Source organism: Poecile atricapillus, chromosome Z (assembly GCF_030490865.1).
Source record: "Poecile atricapillus isolate bPoeAtr1 chromosome Z, bPoeAtr1.hap1, whole genome shotgun sequence".
Taxonomy (NCBI): Eukaryota; Metazoa; Chordata; class Aves; order Passeriformes; family Paridae; genus Poecile; species Poecile atricapillus.
In genome coordinates, this window is record NC_081289.1 from 106,182,053 (window position 1) to 106,206,826 (window position 24,774).

The window sequence follows — 24,774 nt, forward strand, 5'->3', positions numbered from 1 at the left end:
TTACCATTCTGATATAAATATGGTCAGAATTTGCAGAAACTGGTGCTGGTGAAAGCATTTCTCCTGGGTGTATCTTACCTTATCTTTTTAAGAATATTTTCCTTTCTCTTTCACTTTTACTTACTTTAAACCTGTGGTTGACTCACATATGGCTGTGGGTATCTCAACCAGGTCATCACCACTGACAACTAACAAACTGAGCTTTGGCATATTGACAAGAGCTCGTGGAAGGTAAGTCAACTTGTTTTTCTGTAGGAGAAGTGTCTGCAATTCATCTAACCTGTAAAGATGTCAAAGATAGAGATGATGTAAAATATTTATTTCAAACAGGAACATCTATCCAAGATAGTAACACTGACTTAATCTTGTGTATAATGGGAGCAATATAATGCAACATCTTTGTTCTCTTAAAAAGTCACTCAAACCTTGCTTTCACAAAATTTCATCAACTTTAGTGGAAATCTCCAGTACTGGTTCAGCATTATTAATAGCATGCCTCTGACAAGCAATCAGAAACATGCTCAAGATAAAAGGTTACAAAATTTACTGTGCTTTCATATAGAAAATGTTGACAGAACATGATATAAAGCCTCACCATGTGCATCCTGCAACTAAATAAAAATACTAGCCACCAGCTCACACCTTTTACCCATATGCTGGTTTCTATGAATTAGGTATATCTGTGGTAGGCAGTACATCTCCATCTATTGTTTTTCACTAGTAATTAATACTGTGGGGAGCAGGAGAAAGACCAGCTCCTCGTCAAAAGGCTCTTGCAAGCTGTCCCAATGAAATCAATTTAATGACAGTGGTTTGTGGAGGAACTTTTGTGTTATTTCCCCTGGCTTTTCCTAATGCAATAGAAATTTGTGTCTGTGCCTTTATTCCTTGTATTAGGTAGAAGACAAAAAACATAGCAAATTGATGAAACGAATTTGTCTTATTTGACTGGAAGGGCCCATTCCTAAAACACTGTTCTCAGACTATGCTCATCAGGCCCATGTGGTTTGTTTGAATCCAGGTAAAAATATTAAGTAAGGCTTCAGTTTACTGTCAACTCATCTTTATTAATCACAGACTATTGTAATGGTATTACAGACAAGGATTATTCACTGAGCTTCTTTGACACCACGGGCATTGAAGTCACATGTCTGAATGAGAGTATCAGTTTACTGATGTGGGGGTTATCCTGACATATTTTAGTCTTCAGAATGCACATGAGCTCAAAGTCAAACAAAGAAAACCTTATTTTTTGGAGTCTGAATATGATATTCTAGCATCAAATCTGGCAACTCAGTACAAAATGGAGAAGATGTATTGTAGAAATGGAATAATTTGAAGCTAAGGGAATTTAGGTTCCAGGGTAAAAAAGGTTGTTTAAGTAGAAAGGGTATCCTTGCCTAAAAGGAAAATATCCTCTTAGAAACTCTTTGAAGTTAGCTGAATCTCTTGTCATATCCCTTGGGAAAAAATGGCGAGTTTATTTTGTTTGTTGTGAATTATTAACACAAGTTAAGACCAGTGCTGCTGTCAGAATAATCTGTGATTACACAACATTCCAGAAAAGTCTTTTTGCCCAACAAAAAAGGCCTTGTAAAAGTTAGGAGTGAATGAGTTTTCTGTGAAGTTTCCTCTGCCACAAGGATTTCTATTCCCAGATAAATAAATAATCCTGAATATTTTTTTAATAAACTTCAGTTAACCTGTTTGAGTTTTTTCAGTAAAGGCTAGCTAAAATTTCATAAACCAAGCTGCCACAGTGCTCTAGAGTGAATAAATAAGCTTGGGGATAAAAAAAGTGCTTTCTCAGGCTAAAAAATCCCATTAAAAGAATCAGCATTATTTTTTAAAAAACTGGTTCAAAGTGGTTGTCTAAATTGGGAGAGTGAGTATGTCTGCACACATTCAGAGTAGAAGAGGAGGACTGTCATTGGGGTTTTTGAATCTTACCAATATTTTTCTTCTTTACTAACAACGTTTTTCAAGCTTTTTGAGTAATTAAAATATGCTTTAGTTCACCTTCTTCTCCCCATCTACCCTCCAGAGAGCTACTGCTGCCAATTTCTTGTGGTGAGTCCCCTTTGCTGGAAGTGGGCAGAATATATCTGGTGAACTTCCCAAAAAACAATGTCTAGATATAATCACAAATTATTATGAAAGCAGCATAAAATATATTTTGTTAACTGACTGCCATCAATGAGCTAATAAAAGTAGGTTTTGTTCTCAGATCCAGTCCATTAATAATAACAGAAATGTTTGCATGCAAAAATACCTGATACATTTCCAAATGTGACTTTCCATCAACAGTGTCCCTTGGAAGCTTGTTACTTTCTAAATTCACTTAAGAGTTCCTATACATCTCATTGAATTAAAGCATAAACTACCTGTCTATGTCTTCTGGGAGATCTTTCAGGCTGTTGCTGCTAATATCCAACCACTGCAAATTAGACATCCGGAGTACACAAATTGGAATAGAATGGAACTTGTTTGCTGACACATCCAAAAACGTGAGTTGTTTCAGGTTACTTAGCTAGAAAGAAGTGGTGCTTTATTTTAGTTACTTTTTGCAAATACAAGAAGACATTTCATTCATCAACAATTTTTATTCCTTTAAAAGCACTTAGAAAGATAAGAATTCTTTTTTTTTTACTCAACTATCTTGCCAACCTTGTCTCTTAGTCATCATTTTATAGAAAATGAAATTCAGAAGTACCTACCTCCCAAATTGTTCATCACTCTTCTAACAGCATCAGGGGATTGAATGAAATTTTTATTCTTTAAAACCTTACAGATTTAGATGACAAGTCTGGAACCAGAAAATTATTTGGTTCTGAGGTAACAAAAGACAATTTTTATAACTAATAGATACCAGGTTACCATTCTCAAAATCAGAGATTAGATAACCCCTATCAAAATTACAAAGATTCCCTTCACTATAACCTTGCTGTGCACTGAGAGTGTGATACTAGGACATGATTAGAAAATGAAGCTATCAATTTAAGCCAACAGATAATTTGGTCCAATAATTTTCAAATATCTTTGAAAACACATCTTCCATACTGCAAACTTAATATATAATAAGGAACACTAGAAATTTGTATTGGAATAATTTTCAAAGAAATTCTATTTTAAAGTAATAAATACTAAATGCAATGAAAATTAAATACATATGTAAAATACACCTGTTAAAGAAATTAATGAGTTGAATAGAACTCTCTGTGTAGTGAATCAGTTATGCATTCTACCAGTGTTTATAAACCCATGCATCTAGCTAAAGTGAATATCAAAGGAGTATAAATGTTAACCAAAAAAGTATTTTAGAACTGAAATTGTATTTCTGAGATTCTAATCATCAGTCACCATCACAATCAAACTCTACAGATCATGATACAGAAAAAAGTAGCAAAAAATTTCCTTGGCCTTTTCCTGAAGGTACCTCAGAATACAGAAAAAAACCGCAAACTAAACACATTTTCCACTTCCAAGGAAAGCAGAACACATGTGAAGGATAGAATATGAAAAAAATTATAAAATAAGAAAAAACACTCTGAGAATTATCCTTGAGAATTATTTTTTAATTTTTAAGAATTATGACCTGGTTGTTTTTTGGTTTTTTTTATATTATCTAACCAAGCTCCTTGTAATTACAAGGCTTTCTTCTTAATTTGACCCTTGCTATTTAAAATCCTCACATTCACAGCATGATGCTGTGACAGAGCTAGTTTCTTTAGAGGCCTTTTGACAGTGATTTTTGGTAGGGTGTTTTTTTGTTGTTTTGTTTTGTGGGGTTTTTTGTTGCTGTTGTACTTCTTTTTTGGGATGTAGGTTTCTTGTTTGATTTGGGGTTTTGTGGATTTTATTTGCTTGCTGTTTCTTTTTTTCTAGTTATAACCTCATAAGCTTCAAAATCTTATCCTCTTGAGAAATATTTTCAGGGAGATTTACTGAAGCTATCCTGTTACAAATGACTCCACAATGAAGTTTCTCTTTCAAAAACATGATAGAGATTCAGAGCTCTTCAAGTCAAAGGTATAATTTAAAAATCTCCCCCCACACTATCTCAAAACAGTCCTGGTGAGTCATCACCATGGATATGTCTCACTACACATTCAGAGCAGGCAAACACATTTTATTGTGATACATTTTACTTTCCAACCATTTTGTCATTTTGGGGACTGACTACAAGCAATGAACACTTAGTCATATTCTGTAAATTCAGATACTGAATCTTTTTTCCAGAAAAACAGAATCCCTCTTCGAACAAGGAAAGCACAGAGACTCTTCTAGATTGTAGCAACCAAGACAGTATAGAAAATAATTGGCAGCATCTTTATATGCAATAACTTTTTCGTTTCAAATTATCATCACCATTTCAAATCCCCAGCAAATATTTAAAGTTTCCCTAAACTCAGAATAACTTGCTAAAACTGCTGATACATGTATTTCAACAAACTATCCTCCCAAAAATTTTGCAAGTACAGAATTAAAATAATATCCCACAGGCTTCAGTTCCACCCAAAATGCTCTCAAACCATCCCCAGAGAAAAGCCACAACCTCTAAATACAGAGTAACAGATATATGTTAAAATATACTTTCTTTACTGTTCACTCAGGCTCGTAAACACTTTGCTTTTGCACGCAGTCATGCTGAAAAAACTTGGTAACATTAAGGTTAAATGGCAAATTTATAGTTCTTCAACTATTCTTCCCTGAAAGTCCTTTATTGAATTAAACATTGCAAACAATCTTAATATTGTAGTATTACCTTTTTAAGAAATATAGCTGTTTCTTCCATTTTTCACATATGTTTCTCCCATTTTTCACAAAGCTAACAAGTCTAATGGTATATAGATTGTTTTAATATTTTAAAACCTGGTTAGATTAAAATAAACATTTTCAAGAGGTTTTATTCCTATAAAAATTTGCAAACAAAACATAAGGCCATCTACTCTATCAATACAAATTTTGGTTCAGCATGCCACAGAACATTTGGAGCCATGGTTATATTCCATATGCTGCAAGCCCTCAGTACTTTAACAAAGCTGCCCATTTTCTAGAGTATGTTGAAATCTAATGGAATTTTTAATTTAATATCTTCATGATAAATTACCAACAAATGCCTATGATAGATGATGCATTGGAAATTATGGCAGCTGTGTATTATATTTTCTAAAGAAAACACTGTATTTTATTTCTTCTTAAAGGACTGATGGATTTTTGCACCTTTTACAACATTTCATTTTCAAACAAGCATGACTCCCATATAATTTTTAAGTTATCATTCATTTTTGCTTGATGTTGTTTTTTACTATTTTCCTGAAGCCATAAAATAGATAGCCTTCGAGAAATAATGGGTTAAAACATAGAATGTGAAGCATATAGGAAACACCCGGAGCAATAAATTGGCTAGGACTAGGAACACAATGACAGGAGAGGAAGATAAGGATGAAAACCACCGGACAAAGCATACTTCGAGCCAAAGCTAAAGCATGTCTAATGCCAATATGTCAAGTTGACCCTAGGAGCCTGGCCAAAGCTTAGGAACTCAGCCAACTACACCGGGAATGGACCAAATTTGGAGAGAAGTTCAAAAGTTTAAAGAGGAAGACTCCTCGGAGACCCTCGCCCACGATGAAGGCCGACCGGAACGACCCCCGAAAAGATCCTCAAAACAGAAGTTTCCGCCCACGCTCCGCCTACGGCACGCCCCATATGAATATGCATGATATGATGTAATCCCAAACCTAAAACTGTATAAAAGGCACGCTTTTGCTGTAAGACTTTGGAAAAATCCCTTTAGAGATTTCCCCAACGTGCACGTTGCTAATAAAATACCTCCTGTCTATCTGACTTAAACTGAGTCTCTTAGACAGTTATTTTATCGCCTTTTGGGGCAAAATTCGGCATCATTCCTTTATGATGCAACTTTGAATCAGTTGCTATATAGGCTTTATACAAGTTCCATTAAAAAAAAATAACCATATTTAATAGTCTAGCTAACTGGACAGACTTATTGTGGTACTTATGTTTAATCATTCTTGTCATTTTTCTTTGAAAAACTGCACCATTTAACTTATCTTCATAATTTTGTTCATAGAATTAATCCAGATAATATAGTAGAGGTCCGTGGCCTCTTTTTCTCTCTGACAGTTAAACTTTCAGTTGAAAGAAAAGAACAACATGTCCAGGGCTAAACTATTATTTGATTAACGAGTGTAGTTTTATTTTTCTTCTTCTCTTTTGTTGTGAAAAGGATTTGCACATAAGGTTGCTTGCTTATTTACCATGAGTTGCCTACTACTTAGCATCAAAACATTAAAAGGTGTAACATTGTTTTAAAACACCATATTTTTCAGTGACATGTAAGTAATAGAAACTGCAACCCATAAAACTCAATACATGGTAAAACTTGTGAAGGATTAACCAAAAAATGTCTATCCATGCATTACAAATGCACTTTTGCCCAGAAATTTCAGAATTCAAGTCAAAGAAAATTTGTACCACTGCAATGGTATAGGCTATCATATATATTGTTTCCTGTAGATTGACACTCATTATTAACCTGCTGAACACAGTATGAAACACATATATGAAAAAGAAACACCCTAGGAACAAACTGCATAGTTGTCCACTTAAATATCATGACTTCAAGTGCCTGTAATTTCTTTCACTGAGCTGTAAGTCTAACCTCTTCTATAATCTCATTGACATTCACGGATAAAAGTACTAACTACAGAAACTTAGTAGAGGAATCATTAGAGGCAGATGATACCTTTCATGAAGATATGGTTGTGTATTTATAGCCCAGCCCACCATCAGACTGCCAAATTAGACTCTTAAACTTGATAAAGCAAATATATTCAACAGTCAATACAATGGTTTAAAAACAGAGTATTTATTTCATGTGTTTTGTGACAAAACCCTCAGAAGCCCAAAATACATGAAATCAAACAGCACTTCATTTGGTTGTATCTTGTACAAAGATGCCTTAAAGAGCACAGTTACCTGTCTCAAACATTTTTAAGACCACTGTTAAGGGGAAGGACTTTACCATGAAATGAGATGAGATAAGCAGAGAACAGGATGTGCACTAACTCCAGGCCTGGTGGAGGTGAGACCTGGGTAGTACATCCTGGACAATGCATCCAGAAAAAAATTCACACTGTGGTAAAGCTCACCCCAAGCTATGATATGAATAGCATCCATAATCACTGAAGCTTGTCCGAAGAGGCCTCTGTGGATACCTGGAGCTTGGACAGTAAATTAAGCCACCACATTAGGAGATAAGATAAAGGTGGTGCTATTGTCTGAGTGTTATCTCATGGGGAAAGTTAACAAAACTTTAGGAGAAGAATCTATCACTGATAATGACCACAAAGAATGCAGAATTTATGGGCCTCAAGGGAAGCCAACTCAGCATCTGTGCTGAAAGCATCTCCATCTTGGTGAAAGGTAATTCCTGCAGGGGAAAATCACAAGCACCAACTCACAGCGTACCAACCTAAGAAACCTATCAACTTAAAAGAAGAGAAAAACTAAGGATGTGGGCTTACTATCATTAGAAGTGAGGTAATCACATGAGCAATAGATTAAAAGAACAGTGTAGCCAATGAGCATGAATTTCTTTGTTTGCTAGAATGTATAAATAGTGAGGAGTTTTGAAAGACCTTAGGAACCCCATCACCAATAAACCCAGGGACATTAAGGACCAGCAGGTTGCTGCTGGATTCATGGGGGGCAAATACCTTCCACTTCATATCTCTCTTTCTCCCCTCTGCCTTTTCTATTTCTTTCTTTCTACTTCATATTGATTGTTAAATAAAATCTGAGTTGTTGACTTGAGCATATGGTGTTGTTTGGACCTAAATTAGGGCAGAGGCCTTTCTCACTGATTGAATCATGGTAAGCTATACCCAAGAAATGTAAGTGAAAGACAGCACTGGCTGTGATGGCATCATTCTGATTTTGCAATGCTAAAATCCTAACGTTTTGTAGAGTTAATCCAACAACAGACACTGTTATCCTTATGCCAAACCATTTACTTGGAAATTTAATATTGTCCCCTTTCACAGTTCATTATTTCATCATCCAAACAACTGAAGTTTAGTGTTTAACACAGTAAATATAGTCATGATGATCTAACATTAGAAGTTCATAGAAAGGGATTTTATTTATTATTAAAGTAGGTTTTTTGTGTGCACAAATCTTTAATTATCTCTACAAAAAAATGAGGAAATCAGTTTTATTCAATATTCAAAAAATACATTCAATACATGCAACACATGCAATGTTCACAAAAGTATCAGGTATTGATAAATCACAGGTGATTGAAGAATCACACAGCAATAAGGGCAGGGCTTTCATCATACAGCTACAATCCCTAAGAATGGATATTGTGTGCTTAAGTCTAAATATAGGAGTTGTTCCAAACCAGCAGAAGAGTCACATGTATGAAATGAAGTACCCAATTAATGATTTCCTGGGCTAAAGCCAAAACAAGTCTACTTTCTCAAAAAATAAATTTATGTTGATTACTTACATTAAATTTTCACAGCTTTGATGCTGCAGCTACACACAGTCTGCATATATTATTGAGCTTTGCCATCATAAAATCATCTCATATTCAAATTTCCAAAACTCATAAATTAAGGGCACAAATTAGAAGGGAAAACTAGGCTCTACCAAAAGTCAATTAAAGATTTTTCATCAACTTAAATAGGTCCAGTAGCTCACTTTGGGAGTGTACTCTTCATATGTTTCAATTAAAATCATTAGAAGAGGAAGAGCAGCAATATCAGTAGCATATGGACATTAACTGACCTATCCAGCATGTTTGGAGACAAAGTGTTTTTAAACCTTTCAAAAGACTCTTTAAAGTTATATTCTGTTCCTTCACCAAGAGATCATCAATACTGCTTGCTCTCATTGCACAACAGAGACAAACCCAAAAACATTTTTTCATTTCTGCTTCAAGGTGCATAGCAATTGAAGAAATACTATTCAGATGGTGCCATCTTAATTATGATTTAATCATGCACAACAATTCTGGTTTGCCATGACAACACAATGCACCCTGTGCAGTTACCCTTCTGATTCAAAAAACTGAGTATGCTCATTTGAGCTCATTCTGAAACCCAGAATAAATCAGTATTTTCCAAAATGGGGTGGAAAATGGAAAGTCATCCAAAAGAAATGGAAATTTTATTCTGTAGCAACTTTAAAAATACATTATAAACAAAGATGACAGTTCAAATAAAGAATTACAATACATTGGCTATTTTGCTTTACATTGATAAAATATTCACTTTAAAGGAAAAGGTTATCAAGGATGTTTGAAGAGGTAGTATCAGCGGAAGAAAACCAAGTAATAATGCAATATTGACAGATGCAAAATAGATAAATAGGAAAATTGTGGGAGAATATCACAGAAATAAAACTAAGAATGTGGTTCTGTAGTTCTAATTTGTTACAATCACCCCATTTTGATGATTGATGCTGAAATTATTTCACGTTATATATACTGGGGCCGGGCAACAACACAATCTGCATTCTACACCAGGTTGAGCAGAGATAGCCTGATAAGCTTGAATAAAGACTTTCACAAAATGTCAGCCAGAAATCAGCTTGCTAATATATTAAGTGGAAGACAAAACGTTATGGCAAAAAAGACACTTCTGCCTCAGCAGCAGAGATCAGAAGACTTGCAATTTGTGAGCCACCATTATGATACCTGGAATGAGCATCTCTATGGTTTTTCTGCTTTGCAAACATAAATGGTGGAAATTTCTTTTGTCATGGCACAGAATAACTTCACCAAAATGCACAAGATTCTTGCCATTTGTGGTGCTGAGAACTACAGCAGTTGTGAATAACTCTCTACTAGCAGGAGAACCCTGCAACTTGTATCTGGATTTGTCTTCTCTTGAAGCAGAGGTTTCATAAAGAATATCCCCAGATTTGTGAAATTCACAATGCAGATAAGACTACTTTGCACACTGTGACATAGCTGGTCTGGAATTAGACCATATGTAGTCCAGCATATTTTTGTAAAATATCCATTATAAAAATTACTTTCCTTTTAACTCCACAGACTACATATGTATGACACTGCTAGTACACAAACCTACAACTGAAGACATTGTCAAAAATTTAAAACAATAGGTCACTGCTTTGTGGCTTTACAGGACTACAGAAAATTTTTTCTTCTCTTTCTTCCTTTCTTATAGTGTTGATAGACACACATGGGGTTTTTATATACTTTCTTTCAGGTAGTGACAAACCTAACAGGAAAGATTTTGATTATATCTCTTCCCAAAGGATTCTGTTCTCCCTATTTTATAACACTATTTCAAGGAAGTTTTATGTCTTGCTTTGTCACAAACATGCAAAAATAAATTGAAAATAAAGCTAATATTAGTAAAATAATCAAATATGCAAGAGGTCGTTTCCTGACTTGGTCAAGAAAACTAAGGAATGGCACATATGTTGTACAGTGTACAGTTGTTGTACAGTGTTGTACAGTGAGCAGTTTTTGGTACAAATAGATATCTAGAACTTGTTATCTAGAATAGATAGCAAGAACTTGTTGGTGCTATTAAGAGCATGAGGCTGTGAATTCTTACAGTTCTTAGTACTTCATTTTGCTCTACTCCATCCAGTCGTCCAGTGACCAAGTAACCTTAGTGCATCCATTGAATTATGTTGCTTTTATTTGGTGTCTGATAAATATAAAAATGAATGCTTAATCATATGCACACTTTAGAAGGCTTGCAATGGAGCTGGACTTTCAAGATGAATTTTAGAGGTAGAATTCCTCTAATGTAGAATTTACTGAGATGTGGCACAGGTTTTGGAGAGCAGCCCTCTAGTAGTACCACACAGTCATGCATCTTTGGTAGGGATGAGAACATAACAAGCCTACAAACATCATCTGCTTTTTACTGGAAAGTCTGTAAATTATCTTTTTCTTCTGTTTTTTGTTTGGTTGTTTGATCGATTTTTTTTTTTTCCATTATACTGTAATGAAACATTTGCTGAAATGTTCTTTAAAAAAAAAAACAACAACTGCCTGGATAGAATATATCTGGCCAGGTCTTCGGTGTAGCCAAGAGGCTCTTGTATTTCTGGGAAGCTGCTAGGTCTAAATTATATCAAGACCTTTTCCATTGGCTCAGAGTACCTCAGGAAGATATAGGCATCTGAATGCAGCTGAAGCCTTCTTCCATAAGCTACTTAGATTGCTAAATATTGTCCTGTGTCTCTTAAACAAAAAGGAAAAAGTGGCTAACAAAATCAGTCATCTTGCCTGTCCCAGAGTAGCTGTTTGGAAGATAAATTGTGTAGAATCTGGTTTCACGGTATTGAAGCAGTATAATCTCAAACACATTTTACACTTTTATTGCTATGCCCTATATCAATATAAGTAGCTTACAAACAAATGTTTTACTACTCAATTCCCTTCAGATTGCATTCAAGATACTTATCTTTGTTTAGCTACATATTGCTGCTAGAAGCATATATAGCCCCAGTAATTTTTTAATAATAAAACAAAAATCTTTGATGTATTTGTGCATATCATATGCAATATCAGATATTTTCTGTGACCTAATTAAATAATAAATGTTAATATTAGTATTTATATTTAAATATAATATAGTATTTATATTTAAATACTAAATGTTAATGTTATTAAAATGTTAAATACCTATATAATTTTAAAAGCATATAAAAACATGAATATAGCAAAAGAAAGTATGACTGCTGAGCAAATACATAAGAGTAACATTTATTATTAACAGCATGCATCTGAAGCTGTCATGATTTTCACAACTGCAAATAAAACCTAATACTGAGAAGTAGAAGCTAATGCAAGAGCATTTCTTAAACTGACTGAAACCTGGGAAAGGATGGGAAAATAAAAAAAGTAACTTTGTGAAAGTCTTGTGCTCACTATGCATTAGTGTTCAAAAAAGCAAATAAATAGTTGGATATATATATATATATATAATGTGATATACAATAATTAATCCCAAATTACTTCCCACTAAATAAAACACTACACACAAAACACCATAATTTTCAATTTTTCTCTAGGCAAATTGTAATAATAGGTGGGATTTGGATATTAACAATAAATAATAACAGAACGGAAATACCTTATTTACTTTAAATTTTTGGTTTGCAGCAGTTTTGAAAGACCTAAATCAAGATTAAGAAAACTGTAAAGGTTAGAACAATTGAGCAAGAAATTGGTAATTCATGACATTTTTCCTTCACAAGAACAACATAACCAAAAAGCATTGCACTTCTCCATAAAATGAAACCTCTACACAATTAGATTCTTGAATTTGTAGCTTTTTTTTTTAATAACATTGCAGAATCCTGAGGAAGCTGACATTTACATAAATAATGACAACCTCTATTTCTATGTCACAGTCCAAAGAAGCAGTTCAAGTTTTTTCAGCCTCAGAATATAGCACAAACACCTCACCAATGTTCTTGTAGAATAATGCTGCTTATTAATTACTAATTAATGCTGAGATTTCAAATGTCAAAACATCTAAAAGTTTAAATTTTTAAGTAGATCTGCAATGTAGGGTTTATTACTTTACTGATATCATCATTACCAGAGCACAAGAAACTGCAAATAAATCTCTGTGATGCAATGCTCTAAAAAACACATGGTAAGAGTTCTCTATTGTGCTGTTTCAATACCTTTAATAGTCACTAAAAGCAAATGGGAAAAAGTGAACAGAAACACAGTGGCAGGAAGTCACTTACCAAGGTGAAAAAGTACATCAGAGGAAGTATAACACAGGTTTCCTGATTTCTAGTCTTGACATGCTGAGAACCAATCCAGGTATGTAATATAACGAGTATATCAAGACCTTAATTATGGCAATGAAATTGATTGATATTTAAGATGACCTATATTTTTAGAACCTCCTAATTTCTTCCCTTTTTCCAAAAAATGTAGTCCACCATTATACAGTTCTGAAGCATCACATTAGGTCCTCTAATCTCGATAACTTTTTTGTTGCCTCTAAACACTATTTCAAATAGCATTTTATATCTGAGAATGAAAAATATTTCAGCTATATTAAGGACAGTTTAAAGTAGCCTGGCCTCTCCTTAAACCACCTCTGAAAGGACTATATTCAAAGAGAAACTGTAAGTGCAGAAAAGAACTGTAAATCATGAAATGGTGATGCCCATGCGTGATTAAAACACTGGTAGCCCCTCTGCTACTACTGTGACACCCTTCAGACATCACCTTCAACTGATCAAATCTGTGTTTCAAGATGAAATGAGATACCAGTCTCAAGACTACATGGCAGCCAGCATATGACATGACTGAAGCTAGGAGTCAACAGCAATCTGTGGTGCATACACTCGCCGGTCATGCAGCCATGTAATCATGCATTGTGTAACCATACAGAGTCAGGGGAAGTTCTGTCACATAATCATACACATTCTTCACACCAACTCTACACACAGGCAAGCACAAGCACACCCAACATCCACACTGCATGTGTAAAAATGGTATCTCAAAATTCGAGTCACAGAATTCTGCAAACAGAGATTATCAGCATCTCCTCGGATTAGTCCAGAAAGAAACAGTTTTATGTGGCTACAGTAATGCAGGTGATGGGGAATCTAATAAAACACATGTCAATTAAAAATAGACCAGAAGAAGAAAAAAAAAAAAAAAAGAAAAAGTTGATTTTGCAAAGTAAAAGATAAGAGAAGTCTGGAAATATTATTCTTACAAAGCTGTGGTTTAACCTTTGCATGACCTCTATAACATGTGCTTTTATTATCCATAGAATTACACATCTCCTTCTAAATTCCATCAGTAGAAAATGGCTCTATGACAAGTCAAAATAGTGAATTAGATGCACAGTCTAAACAGCAAGTGAAGACATGCCTCCATTTTTTGTGTTTGTTCTGAGCTTTCTAGCCATTAATTTCTTAAGCTAAATTCATCCTGCTTTGTACTGCAGTTTAGAATGACAGAAGTCCAGGCCTGTGAGTCTTATCAAAAAGTAAAGCTGGATCCACTGGGACACAGCCTTCTTTGAATTTCCTCACAAATTTGACATCTCTTCCACTTCACACTGGGTATAATTCTATGTTCTTTTGTCCAGGACTAGTAAGACAGAGATCTTACCTGAGTTCTATATGAGATAAAAAAATCCTGGGATGATGTCTACTTTAAACTGATCAGGCTATCTCTGTCTTTATATCTTTCCCACTAATCAATGATGATGAATAAAAATGTCAGCCTTACCAAGTGTTTTTTACAGCTATGAAGAGTTGATCAATCATGTAAACACTATAATTAGTTAACTGATAGAAATATATTCAGTAATAAATTAAACACATTAATTTCAATTATACTCTCCAACTTTATTCTTCTTAAGGAATAAATAATACCACTCATTATCTGCACTTTATGAAAAAATAAATAGGATGCATTTCTATCCCTTCAGCTAAAACTCTGTTTTGATTATCATCAATCCCTGTGTGTTGGCACCAGAGACATTTTTTTGCAAGACAAAACATGCAAGCCTGATAGTACTATGTATTTGTTCTGCTCTCTGCTTCTATTCAGTAGCTATATAAAATCTGCCTCAGATTATCTCACAGATGAATGGAGGTTATATTATTAGAATTTTGAAAGCCTATTTTGCTTTCAAAGAGATCTGGAACTGTTTTGAGAGAAAGCAGAGTTGGAACAGTACCGAATACTCTTTCCTGGTGCTGAATCCTTTTACACTTATATTCATGCTTTTTGTAATAATATAGCCATGCTTTAATGTTCACATTATGCCCCTTTGGTCATTGTTAAGTCTTCCCTTATGCTGTAAAATTACTTGTCTGTCATTCCCTATTACAAAAACATTTTAGATTGTGAAAGGTGATATTACTTTTACTGAACTAATGTGAAAGGTAAAGGAAAGGTCATTGGCACCACAGCATGGAGGTAAGCATGGGTCAGATCTCCAGTGAAGTGGACTGTTATTATTAGCTGCTGACTTATTCTGATAGTGAAGTGGTTTTAAAATGGTGCTATATTAATTAGAAGGCTTTGGAAGCACGGTGTCAAGAGTGGGATCAACTGATGCATTTTCCCATGCCTAGCTGCATAATCCTATTTCCTAACATAGATCCATGTCCTTCTTTAGCTCCTCAACTATTAAAAAACTTATGAGAACTCCTGCAGTAGTAAGGCCTCTGAGAATCTCTTCTGACACCTAACACCTTTGCACCTGCTTTTTTGAGTTTCACACTCCACCTGCCAATGTTTGATATTGCATCTTATACCAGTTCCATGACACAGCTGTTGTTTTACATGGATTGCCACTTCGACCAACTGCATTGAAAAGCAGCTATCATGAGCTTTAAGCAAATTCAAAGAGAATATAAGCCCTGAGCAAAGAAGAACAAGATGAAATCCTGTCTAATGGAGATGCAACCAAGACAAGCAACTGGAAAACCACTCCTGAGACTGAAAAATGCATGCACAGAAATATTGGCCCAATTACAGTCAATTGGACTCTCCTTAGTGATTTAAATTTACCAGAGGTTGGCTTCCAATACCAATACCAAGATGCACCACTCCTCTCTCTTTGTGGTCCTGAAAAACCCTCACAAATAAAATTCCATTTTTAACAAATATGACACATGGCTCCTTTACAACCTACAAAAAATCTTACAGAAGTAAAGATTCAATGGATTCTTTATAGCCCTATTTAAAAAGACAGAAAGGACCTACAGGTGAGTTCTTCCAGTGCCTTATTGGATAGTGGAACCCCTGGGAAATAATGTCCTGTACATTTGATTGAATTTTTAGTTTACAATTGTCACACATATTAAAAAAAAAAACAATTAGCAATGAAATGAGACAGGTTTGGAAGCACACAGATTTGAAGAATAATGTGCAAGTAAAACAAGCTATTATTTTACATTTCTATAGAGATGTCTGGTCTCCCACCTACCAGGTAATGGCTTTGAGTTGTGTCTAATCACAAAGACAAGAAGTTACATGAAAATGCCCAGTGGGGACTTATTTGAGGCCTACACACACACACACACACACACAGACACACACACACACACACACACACACACATGCCTAGACTTTGTGCCTCTGTTCCTCCTGCTAAATGTGTGTCTTTCATGAAGAGGACTGGACAGACAAACAAAAAGAGGATGAAAGAGACTGGAAATTTTCCAGTTGTTTGACTTAAGTTTTAAAATATTAATTGGAATCATATTAATGTATAAAAAATTACTTATGTCTATTCTGGATACTGTTGTGTTCGAAAACCATAGGTGACTAATTTTAATGCCTAATAAATCCCTGATCATGTCAGGGGGTTTTTTAGGGTCACACATGTTAGTATTATTAAACTATTTAAGAGACAACTATTCATATTTTCAGGGAAGCAAAGCAGAGAAATAGGACCAGTTATAACTCCTGTGGCCATAGAAAGCGTTTCCAGGGGGTTGTATTCCTGGACCTGTAAGTCATCAGTGCAAGTAAGCTAATTTGTGACATAAAGATTAGAAGCTGTTTGGGCTACAGTTATTCCTTCTTATAGTTTATTTATCTTAAGTTTATATTCCTTATCAGGAATTCATAGTCCTGAGGGATATGTGTCAGTCAAAGAATAAAGTCAGGACCCTGAGCTTTAAGAAAGCAAATTTCCAGCTCTTCAAGGGTTTAGTCAATAGCAATCCCTTGGGAAACTTATGTTAGGGGCAAGGGTGAAAAACAGAGCTGGCAGATATTTAAGGATGCCTTCCATAATGCATAAAATCTTTCTCTCCTTAGGTGTGAATGACCAGGCATGGATGAGGAGGGACTGGAATGGCTAAGCAGGGAACCCTGGTCAAACTAAAGAGAAAGAAGGAAAAACATAGCGGAAGTATGGACAGGTAACCTGAGAAGACTATAGGAACACAGTCTATTTGTACAGGGATGCGGTGGGCAAGGCCAAGGTGTAGCTACAAGTGTATCTCTGTGTCCTTGTAGACCTCCATGGGCTGCAGGGGCATAGCTGCCTCCCTGTGTTCTGCATCAGAGGCTGCAAGCAGAACTTCAGCTCTGGTACTTGGAGCATCTTGTCCCCTTCCTTCTGCACTGACCTTGGTACACACAGAACTGTTCCTCTTACATGTTCTCACCCTACTCTTCTCTGGTTGAAACTACATCTGCACAATAAGTTTTATTCCATTCTAAAGTATAACAGATGCATTGCCACAATTTCTAAGTGGCCCACTGTCTCTCCCAGACTTGGAGAAAGCTTCTAGCAGCTTCTGATAGCAGCCACTCCTGTAGCACCCATACTACCAATACCTGGCCACACAACCCCAATACAGTATGCTAAGGCATACAGAAGACTGGGGGGGGTGGTTCAGGACAGCCAGCTGATCTTCACCAAGGAAATGTTCTGCCTGCTCAGCTTAGTGGCCTTCCACAGTGGAATTACTCCATTAACAGATAAGGAAAGAGTTACACAAGTCATCTGTATGGATTTCTGTAAAGCCTTTGACATGGTTCCCCACAATACACTTCTCACTGAGGTGGAGAGACAGGGATTTGATGGCTGGAGCATTCAGTGAATGAGGAATTGGCTGGGTGGTATCATCCCCAGCATATTGGTCAATGTCTCAGTATCTGGATGGAAGTTTGTGAGAAGTGGTGTGCCCTAGGGGTCTGTATTGGAACATTCAATTTCTTCATCAATGATGTAAGCAGCGGGATCAAATGGACACTCAACAAATTTAGAGATGACATGGAGTGGTGCAGTTGACCTGTTTGAGTGATGTGCGTGACGTGACGTGACGTGACGTGACGTGACGTGACGTGACGTGACGTGACGTGACGTGACGTGACGTGACGTGACGTGACGTGACGTGACGTGACGTGACGTGACGTGACGTGACGTGACGTGACGTGACGTGACGTGACGTGACGTGACGTGACGTGATGTCATCCAGAGGGATGCAATGTCATCTAGCAGGATCTGGACTAACTTGGGTACCGAGTACATGAGCATCATGAGATTTAATGCATAAAAGATACTGCACCGGGGTCAGAGCAAACCCCCATATTAGCACAGGCTGGGGATAAACAGATGGAGATCAGCCTTGTGAGAAGGCCCTGGGGGTGCTGGTGGGTGAGAGGCTGGACATGACCCAGCCATGGGCACTCCCAGCCCAGAGAGCCAAACGTGTCCTGGGCTGCATCCAAAGCAGCGTAGGCAGCAGGGGAGGGAGGGGATTCTGTCCCTCTGCTCTGCTCTGGTGAGACCCCACCTGGAACCCTGAATCCAGCTCTGGGGTCCCAGCACAGGAAGGACATGGAACTGTGAAAGTGAGTACAAAATAAAACAACAGAAATTATCAGAGTAATGGAAAACATGCTCTGTGAGGACAGGCTGGGAGAACTGAGGTTGTTTAACCTGGAAAAGAGAAGGTTTCAGGGGAGACCTCACTGTGCCCTTTTGTCGTTCTAATTGGGAACGGCAGGAAGAACGACACGGACTCTCAAGGGAGTCAGATAGGAGAGAATCTCTAGTTTATTGCTACAGCCATGTTATATAGACTAGTTCGTGGAAAGTACAGAAAGGAAACTATTATTGGTTAGTAAAGTACTACATTACCATCATTGGTCAGTGGGGTTCACCACCCCCTGACTTTCTCCTGCAAGGAAAACACGGAAACAGACTAACAGCACCTGCAGGCTGTTTTCTGTCTTTGAGGATTGTTTTGAATCCTCCCATGAAATTCCCAGGCTAGCTTCTCAGGCAGGGCTGGCAGGCCATGGGCCTACAGCCTGCTCCAAAGCTAGCCTCCACACCCTTTCAGTTATTAAAGTGGGCTTCCAATAAAGATGGAGGCAGTTTTTAGCAGGGACTATTGTGATAGGACAAGTGGTAATGTTTTTAAGCTGGAACACTGTACAGGTTCCCCAGAGAGGTGGTAGGTATCCTATTCCTGGAAACATTCTAAGTCAGATTGGATGGGCCCTTGAGAAATATATTCCAGTTAAAGTTGTTTCTGCCCATGGCAGGGGGTTGCACTAGATGATCTTTGCGAATCCTTTCCAACCCAAACTATTCTACGGTTCTATGATTTTGAAAGGTCTTCATGTATGTGCTTGCTTATATTAGGACTTAGCTGCAACTGTGCAACAGAAATACAAAACAAGATTTAATTTGATCTTTTGAAGACACAGTGTGTTAAAGCAGCCATGAAGCATAACCTTTTAATTTCTCTGAATTTCAAAGTTCAGTTTATACAGGATTGACATAAAAATGTAGGCATTCATAGATATTCACTCTGCTTGACAAATTATTCATATGCTTTAACAGTCTCTAATTCTTTCACTTTGCACTACCCAGATGATACAGAAAACATTCTGATCACTTACTGGGACTACTCAGATGTAGCATCGAACACTACAGAGTTCAAGGCAGAATAACTTTGAAAAAAATTTTTTAATTTGTTTTCTGTATCAGAACATCTACTGCAAGCATTTCTGTCTTGTTCCTGGTACTGTGGAATGACTTGCCTGTCCTGTGGCTGACAGCATGTGCCATACCAGATGGTACAGATGGAGGAAATTAGAACTTCTTCATAGTCCCTCTCTTCTCATTGAAGTTCCTTTGGGTCACATAGATACTGTTGGCTACCGCAACATTATTGGTCAAAAAAAGGAAATCCACAACAAAGCTGTCTCTTTGAAATATCATGCACAAGAAACTCTAATTGCTAATCTAATCTAATTGATTCAGTAAATAACTGTAGAAACTAATACTTTCTGAAGAAAGCATACCTGAAAATAAGGCCAGAGCAGTTTTTCTACAAACTTTTATCAGAAAATATAGTATTTATAGTACAGGTTTTTTCCAGGAAGAAGAAATTTATTGCATAACCTGTATGATGATGACAGTGAGAGGAACTCTATTCAACAGTTAAAATACAAATACCAACATCATACTAATTCTTAAATTCATATGCAAAATTTACAAGAAATTTGGAAATAAATCCATCCATCTCCTTCCCCTTGTAGCTATTAATATATAGCATCCAGTATAATCACAGTAAGGTAAGAGAGAGACTGGATAAGGTACAGGACATGCCTCTCCTGATCATCTTAACTAGAAGAACAAAGTACTCTCCACCTGAGAATCTTATGAGATAAGTGTTGTATCAGGGAGGATAACAAGCCTACTTACTAAGCCTCATAGTGTACCTTCCTCTGCTAAACTTGGCTACTGAGGTCTAGAAGTATCTGTTACAGGCTGACTACATTAACGTAATGTCATGTAGGTTGACTTGTCTTATATGTACATTTATATATTCTTTTAATTTATATTTTCACTCACGTCCAGAGGAAGACATTATTAATTTGCAAGTGTGGCTAATATAGATTTGAACTCCACTGCAGATCCATAAACTTTCTCTGCCAAATTTTACTTTCAATTGATATTAATGAAATATTGATCTTAACTGTAACTTTTTAATATCTGAAAATGTGAGACATCCAACAATATAACAAATTTTAAAAAATTGAAAATTAGACATTGAAACAGATTGCTCTTCCTTGGACACAATATGGAATGGTATGAACTCCTAAGCCTTGAGAAAGTAAAAGATGAGAGCACAAATCATCTATTTTTTTTCATGTAGCATCAGATTGCCTCATTTTAAGATTTAGTGAGATGACTTACAGAGTGCAGAAAGGGGCCTTTACAAACAGAGAAAGAGCTTTCTCCTAAAAATGAACAGACAAGTGAGCAATGTGCTCTCCTCCTGATGCTATGGCACAAGGCACATCCCTCAAGGAACAGTTCCAAAGCACACCCAAACAGAAATACTGAAAAAGTCCAGGAACTTGGACATACATGAACAGGTGATGCAGCTACTTTCATGAGGTGTATTAAGACAGGAATAATTACATGGTTTTGGATGGGGTGTCTCTCTGGCCATTACTCTATGTAAAAAAAAAACCAATGCAAAATTAGACTTTCATAATTTTTACTGGGCTGCAGTTGGCCTTTATTACTTTTGACTAAGTTTTACACTGAAGAATACTAATGCTGTTCTTGCACACTCCTTTAATCTTCCCAGAAGAAACTTTTAAGGATTTGAAAGTCAAATAAAAATTTAACTTCATAACAGAGGATAAACAGGAAACATTTTTATCAACACTCTACATTACTTTTTCTATTGCCAAGTTTTCTCTTTCTTCCTAATGTGGTAAAGGGAAGCCATTCTCCTACCAAAACAGGGCTTGCATATATTTGCTTGCTTATAACCTCCAATTCCCAGTACTGGTTCCACATGAGAGACACAACCCATCCTTATGACAATTTCACTCGATTAATGGATGTTAGCAGCAATTGTATTAGACAGTAAACGTTATCATCTAACTTATGGTCATAAATATTTGTATTATTTGTCCATGACGAGGTGCTGGGAGTGTGGGGAGTTCAGGGGAAGACACTCTGCAGGAAAACACCAGAGGCTGCCCCAAATGGATACCAAAAATTCCAGATGGCTGCAATGGACTGATCACAGGAGGCGGCAAAATTCCTCAGCAATGTGTGGGGTGCCACTCTAAAAACTGATTTAAGAAAGAGGAAAATAATCCACCAGAGAAGGGGGGACAATAAAAAGAGTGAAAAAGAACAGAGGAAATGTCAAATGAAAACAGGAGGAGGCAGAGGTGCTGCATGGTGGAGTAGATCTCCACACAACAGCTCATGGAAGACTCATGCTGCTGCAGATGGATATACCTCAAAAAAGTTCAGCCCATGGGTACCCCACATGAGGGGAGAACAAAAATGTGAGGATGAAGGAGAAGCAGCTATATACTTCTGTGTACTGGCTGTAACTTCCCTTACCACCCTGCATTACTCAGGGATAGAAGAGGAATCTGAAACTAAGTTGACCTTGGGAGAGAGGGAAGGATTTTGTTTTAGTGTTTTGTTTCTTATTAATGAAATATATATTGACAAATATTATCTTCTCAAAGTACAATCTGTTTTGCCTACAAAAATAAATAAGAAACAATCTCCCTGTCTTTTATCTTGAACCATGAGATTTCTCAAACTGTTTTCTCCCAATGTCATGCTGAGGAGAAGGGGTGAAATGATCAGACAGGTAGGCATTTGGCTATTATCCAAAGCTAGCCTAGCACTGTCTTTCTGTTTTCCCTTTTTAGATTATTTAGACTAATTCAATATTTTAATTCATTAAATAGCTACCTGCTAAGCTCCATAACTACTTGTCTGAGAGTCAACATTAGACACCTATTATGTTAGCAAGGATACTGATGCAATTGTTCTGAATAACGAGGCCTAGCGAGTTTGACAAAGGCCAAACACTTTGCAGCATTTCACATCATTCAACAAAATTGTTCTTTTAATTATATGTTCCGCTTCCAAAGTTGCCCTTGAAATGTTGATTCTGAGAAACTGAGTTTATAATCTAAATCAGAAGAGCTTGTTTAGCTTACTTCCCAGATCTACTACAAATATAAATTGAGTTTCAGCCTCCAGAGAAACACAATAGATAATGCCAATATTTTTTCTTCTTGACCTTTTGTACCATACTAACATGATGTTGCTTGCAGTTTTTACTGTTATTTGCACAACTCAAATTTTTTTCCATAGATTTTAAGTGAACCATTAGGCCATAACCTATACTCAGTTTTGTGGCTTTCAATCTCATTGAATAGGAGACTTTTGGAAGGAAACAATATTTTTGAGCTCTCCAAAAGAAACAGCAGTCTCTCAGGCTCAGCCCTGGAAAGACTTCCATGCACAGGCATGTTTATATGCAAACACTTCCCATAATGCATAAACATGGGTAAATCTTTGCACTACAAGACCTCTGCAAGCAACTGGGAAAATACTCAGTGATTTTAAAATAGCAGTGACTGGGGGTAAATTTACCACCCACAGGTTTGAATACACTCATTATTCTAAGATAATTTTATTTAATTCCCTTGCCTATTCAGGACATATGATTTTCTGACTCCATTATGATTCCTTTATACTAGTTAAGTTCTATCTGTTTCATTCCCTAGTTTTGCTATCCAAAGAAGAAGAGGCAGGAGAAGGGAGACCTGCAATGCTTATTTTGTTGCCAGCATTTCTTTTTTGTGTCTGTTAATAGTGGAAAGGTTTACTCTTTGTTTCGTTCACATAATTTTTTTAGCAATTCTTTTCAGATAAACTACTTTACTATGAAAAGTCAGCATGGAAAATTAATTACTATTACTTTCCTCAGACGAAAACATAAGCACAGCTAAATCAGATCCCACATAAATTTAATCCACTCCAACACTGTCTGTGAATTACCAGTAACAGATGTTTAGAGAAAAAGTAGACATCAGTAAAGAAAAGCCTGACACTTTTCCCTAAAGGTCCGTCTACTCACGCCCCAGAAATCAGGATATTAAGAACCTGAGAAATACAGATGACAACTAAAATTGTGGTTAGGTACCAGCCAATGATTTTATTTCTCCCAGACAATAAGTCTCAGAGCAGCTGTGGCAGAGAGCACTTATGCAGCCAACAGAAAAAAACATAATGCTGGTGCATGCCTGGGAGTCCTTTTCTCAGTCTATTATACATTCATGTAATTCCTCACATGTAATATCATTTTCAGAAAGATATTTGTGCTCGTAGCAAAGTGCAGTGCTGTTTATAGAACTCTCCATACAGTTTTTAAAGGAAAGCAGACACTGGGAACGAAGTGTGTATGTGAATGTGACTATCAAGATGCACTTCATTTTTACTGAAAACAGCCACTTGCAGCCTTCTGCTTATTACCACAGCCAAATCCCCTTTAGAATCCTGTCCTCCATGTATCAGCATATATGCAAGCAAAATTTAGTCAATTTTAAAATTTGAAAACCAAAACAAAGTACCTTGGCCCTATTTAAATGCTTCTAAGACATTTTCAGTGATACTACTAAAACATTATTGTTAAAAACTGCAAGGAATGTGATTTAATCTGTCAAGAAAAGATTTGAACACTGTGATAAAATACCTTTTAAGCCAAATAAAAAAGATGGAAACAAACATAGATTATTATCTTACTTCAAATGGGAGTTCTGTTATTTCCATATTTCCAGACAAATCCAGTTTTTCTAGATTTTCACAATCACCCAGTTCTGGAGGAACTGACTTCAAATTATTGAAACTCACATTGAGCACTTTGAGGTTTTTTAAGTGGCCTGTGAGGGTAAGATAATTCAAATCAGTGTACTTCAAAAAAAAAAACTGAAAAAAGAAAAAAGAAAAAAGAGAGAGAAAGCAAAAATAAAAGGATAAAAGGTATACTCAGTTAAGCAAAGAAAAAGCTCCTTATTGTGATGATGAGTAAGATTAATAAATATTTTCTGCAATTATCACTAACATTTTGAGGGGCAATAATATCCCTTAAGCAGCAATGTTTTTGGAGAGTTTGAAAGGAGACAGCAAAGACTTTCAAATATTTTGTTTCTTCCAGTGATGAGATACCTCTTGATCTCAGCTGAAACTAAAGTAATTGGCTTTTGACTTATCCACTGCAAAACATTTGCCTGCCAACTGAAACACATTTTAGAAACTTTTATACAATCTGTATTGGGAACAATCACTCATACTAAAGTCAGGACATCAAGAATTCTGTCTTTAGTATCCTGCATTGCACACTTTTGGTTGTAAAATGGATATGTGCATATGTTTCATTATTTTCTTTATT

The 24,774-nt window shown here is 36.2% G+C and overlaps 1 protein-coding gene across 1 annotated transcript in view; it reads right to left on the reverse strand.

Annotated features, from left to right (window-relative positions):
* Nucleotides 1-24,774, reverse strand: part of LRRC2 (leucine rich repeat containing 2) — an 88,883-nt gene that overhangs the window by 4,661 nt on the left and 59,448 nt on the right. Inside the window, exons 5-7 of the mRNA XM_058826438.1 lie at nt 24,129-24,265; nt 2,385-2,530; nt 125-280 (exon numbers count right to left, since the gene is read on the reverse strand). Coding sequence (XP_058682421.1) covers nt 125-280; nt 2,385-2,530; nt 24,129-24,265 — 439 coding nt within the window. The remainder of the gene's footprint in view (nt 1-124; nt 281-2,384; nt 2,531-24,128; nt 24,266-24,774) is intronic.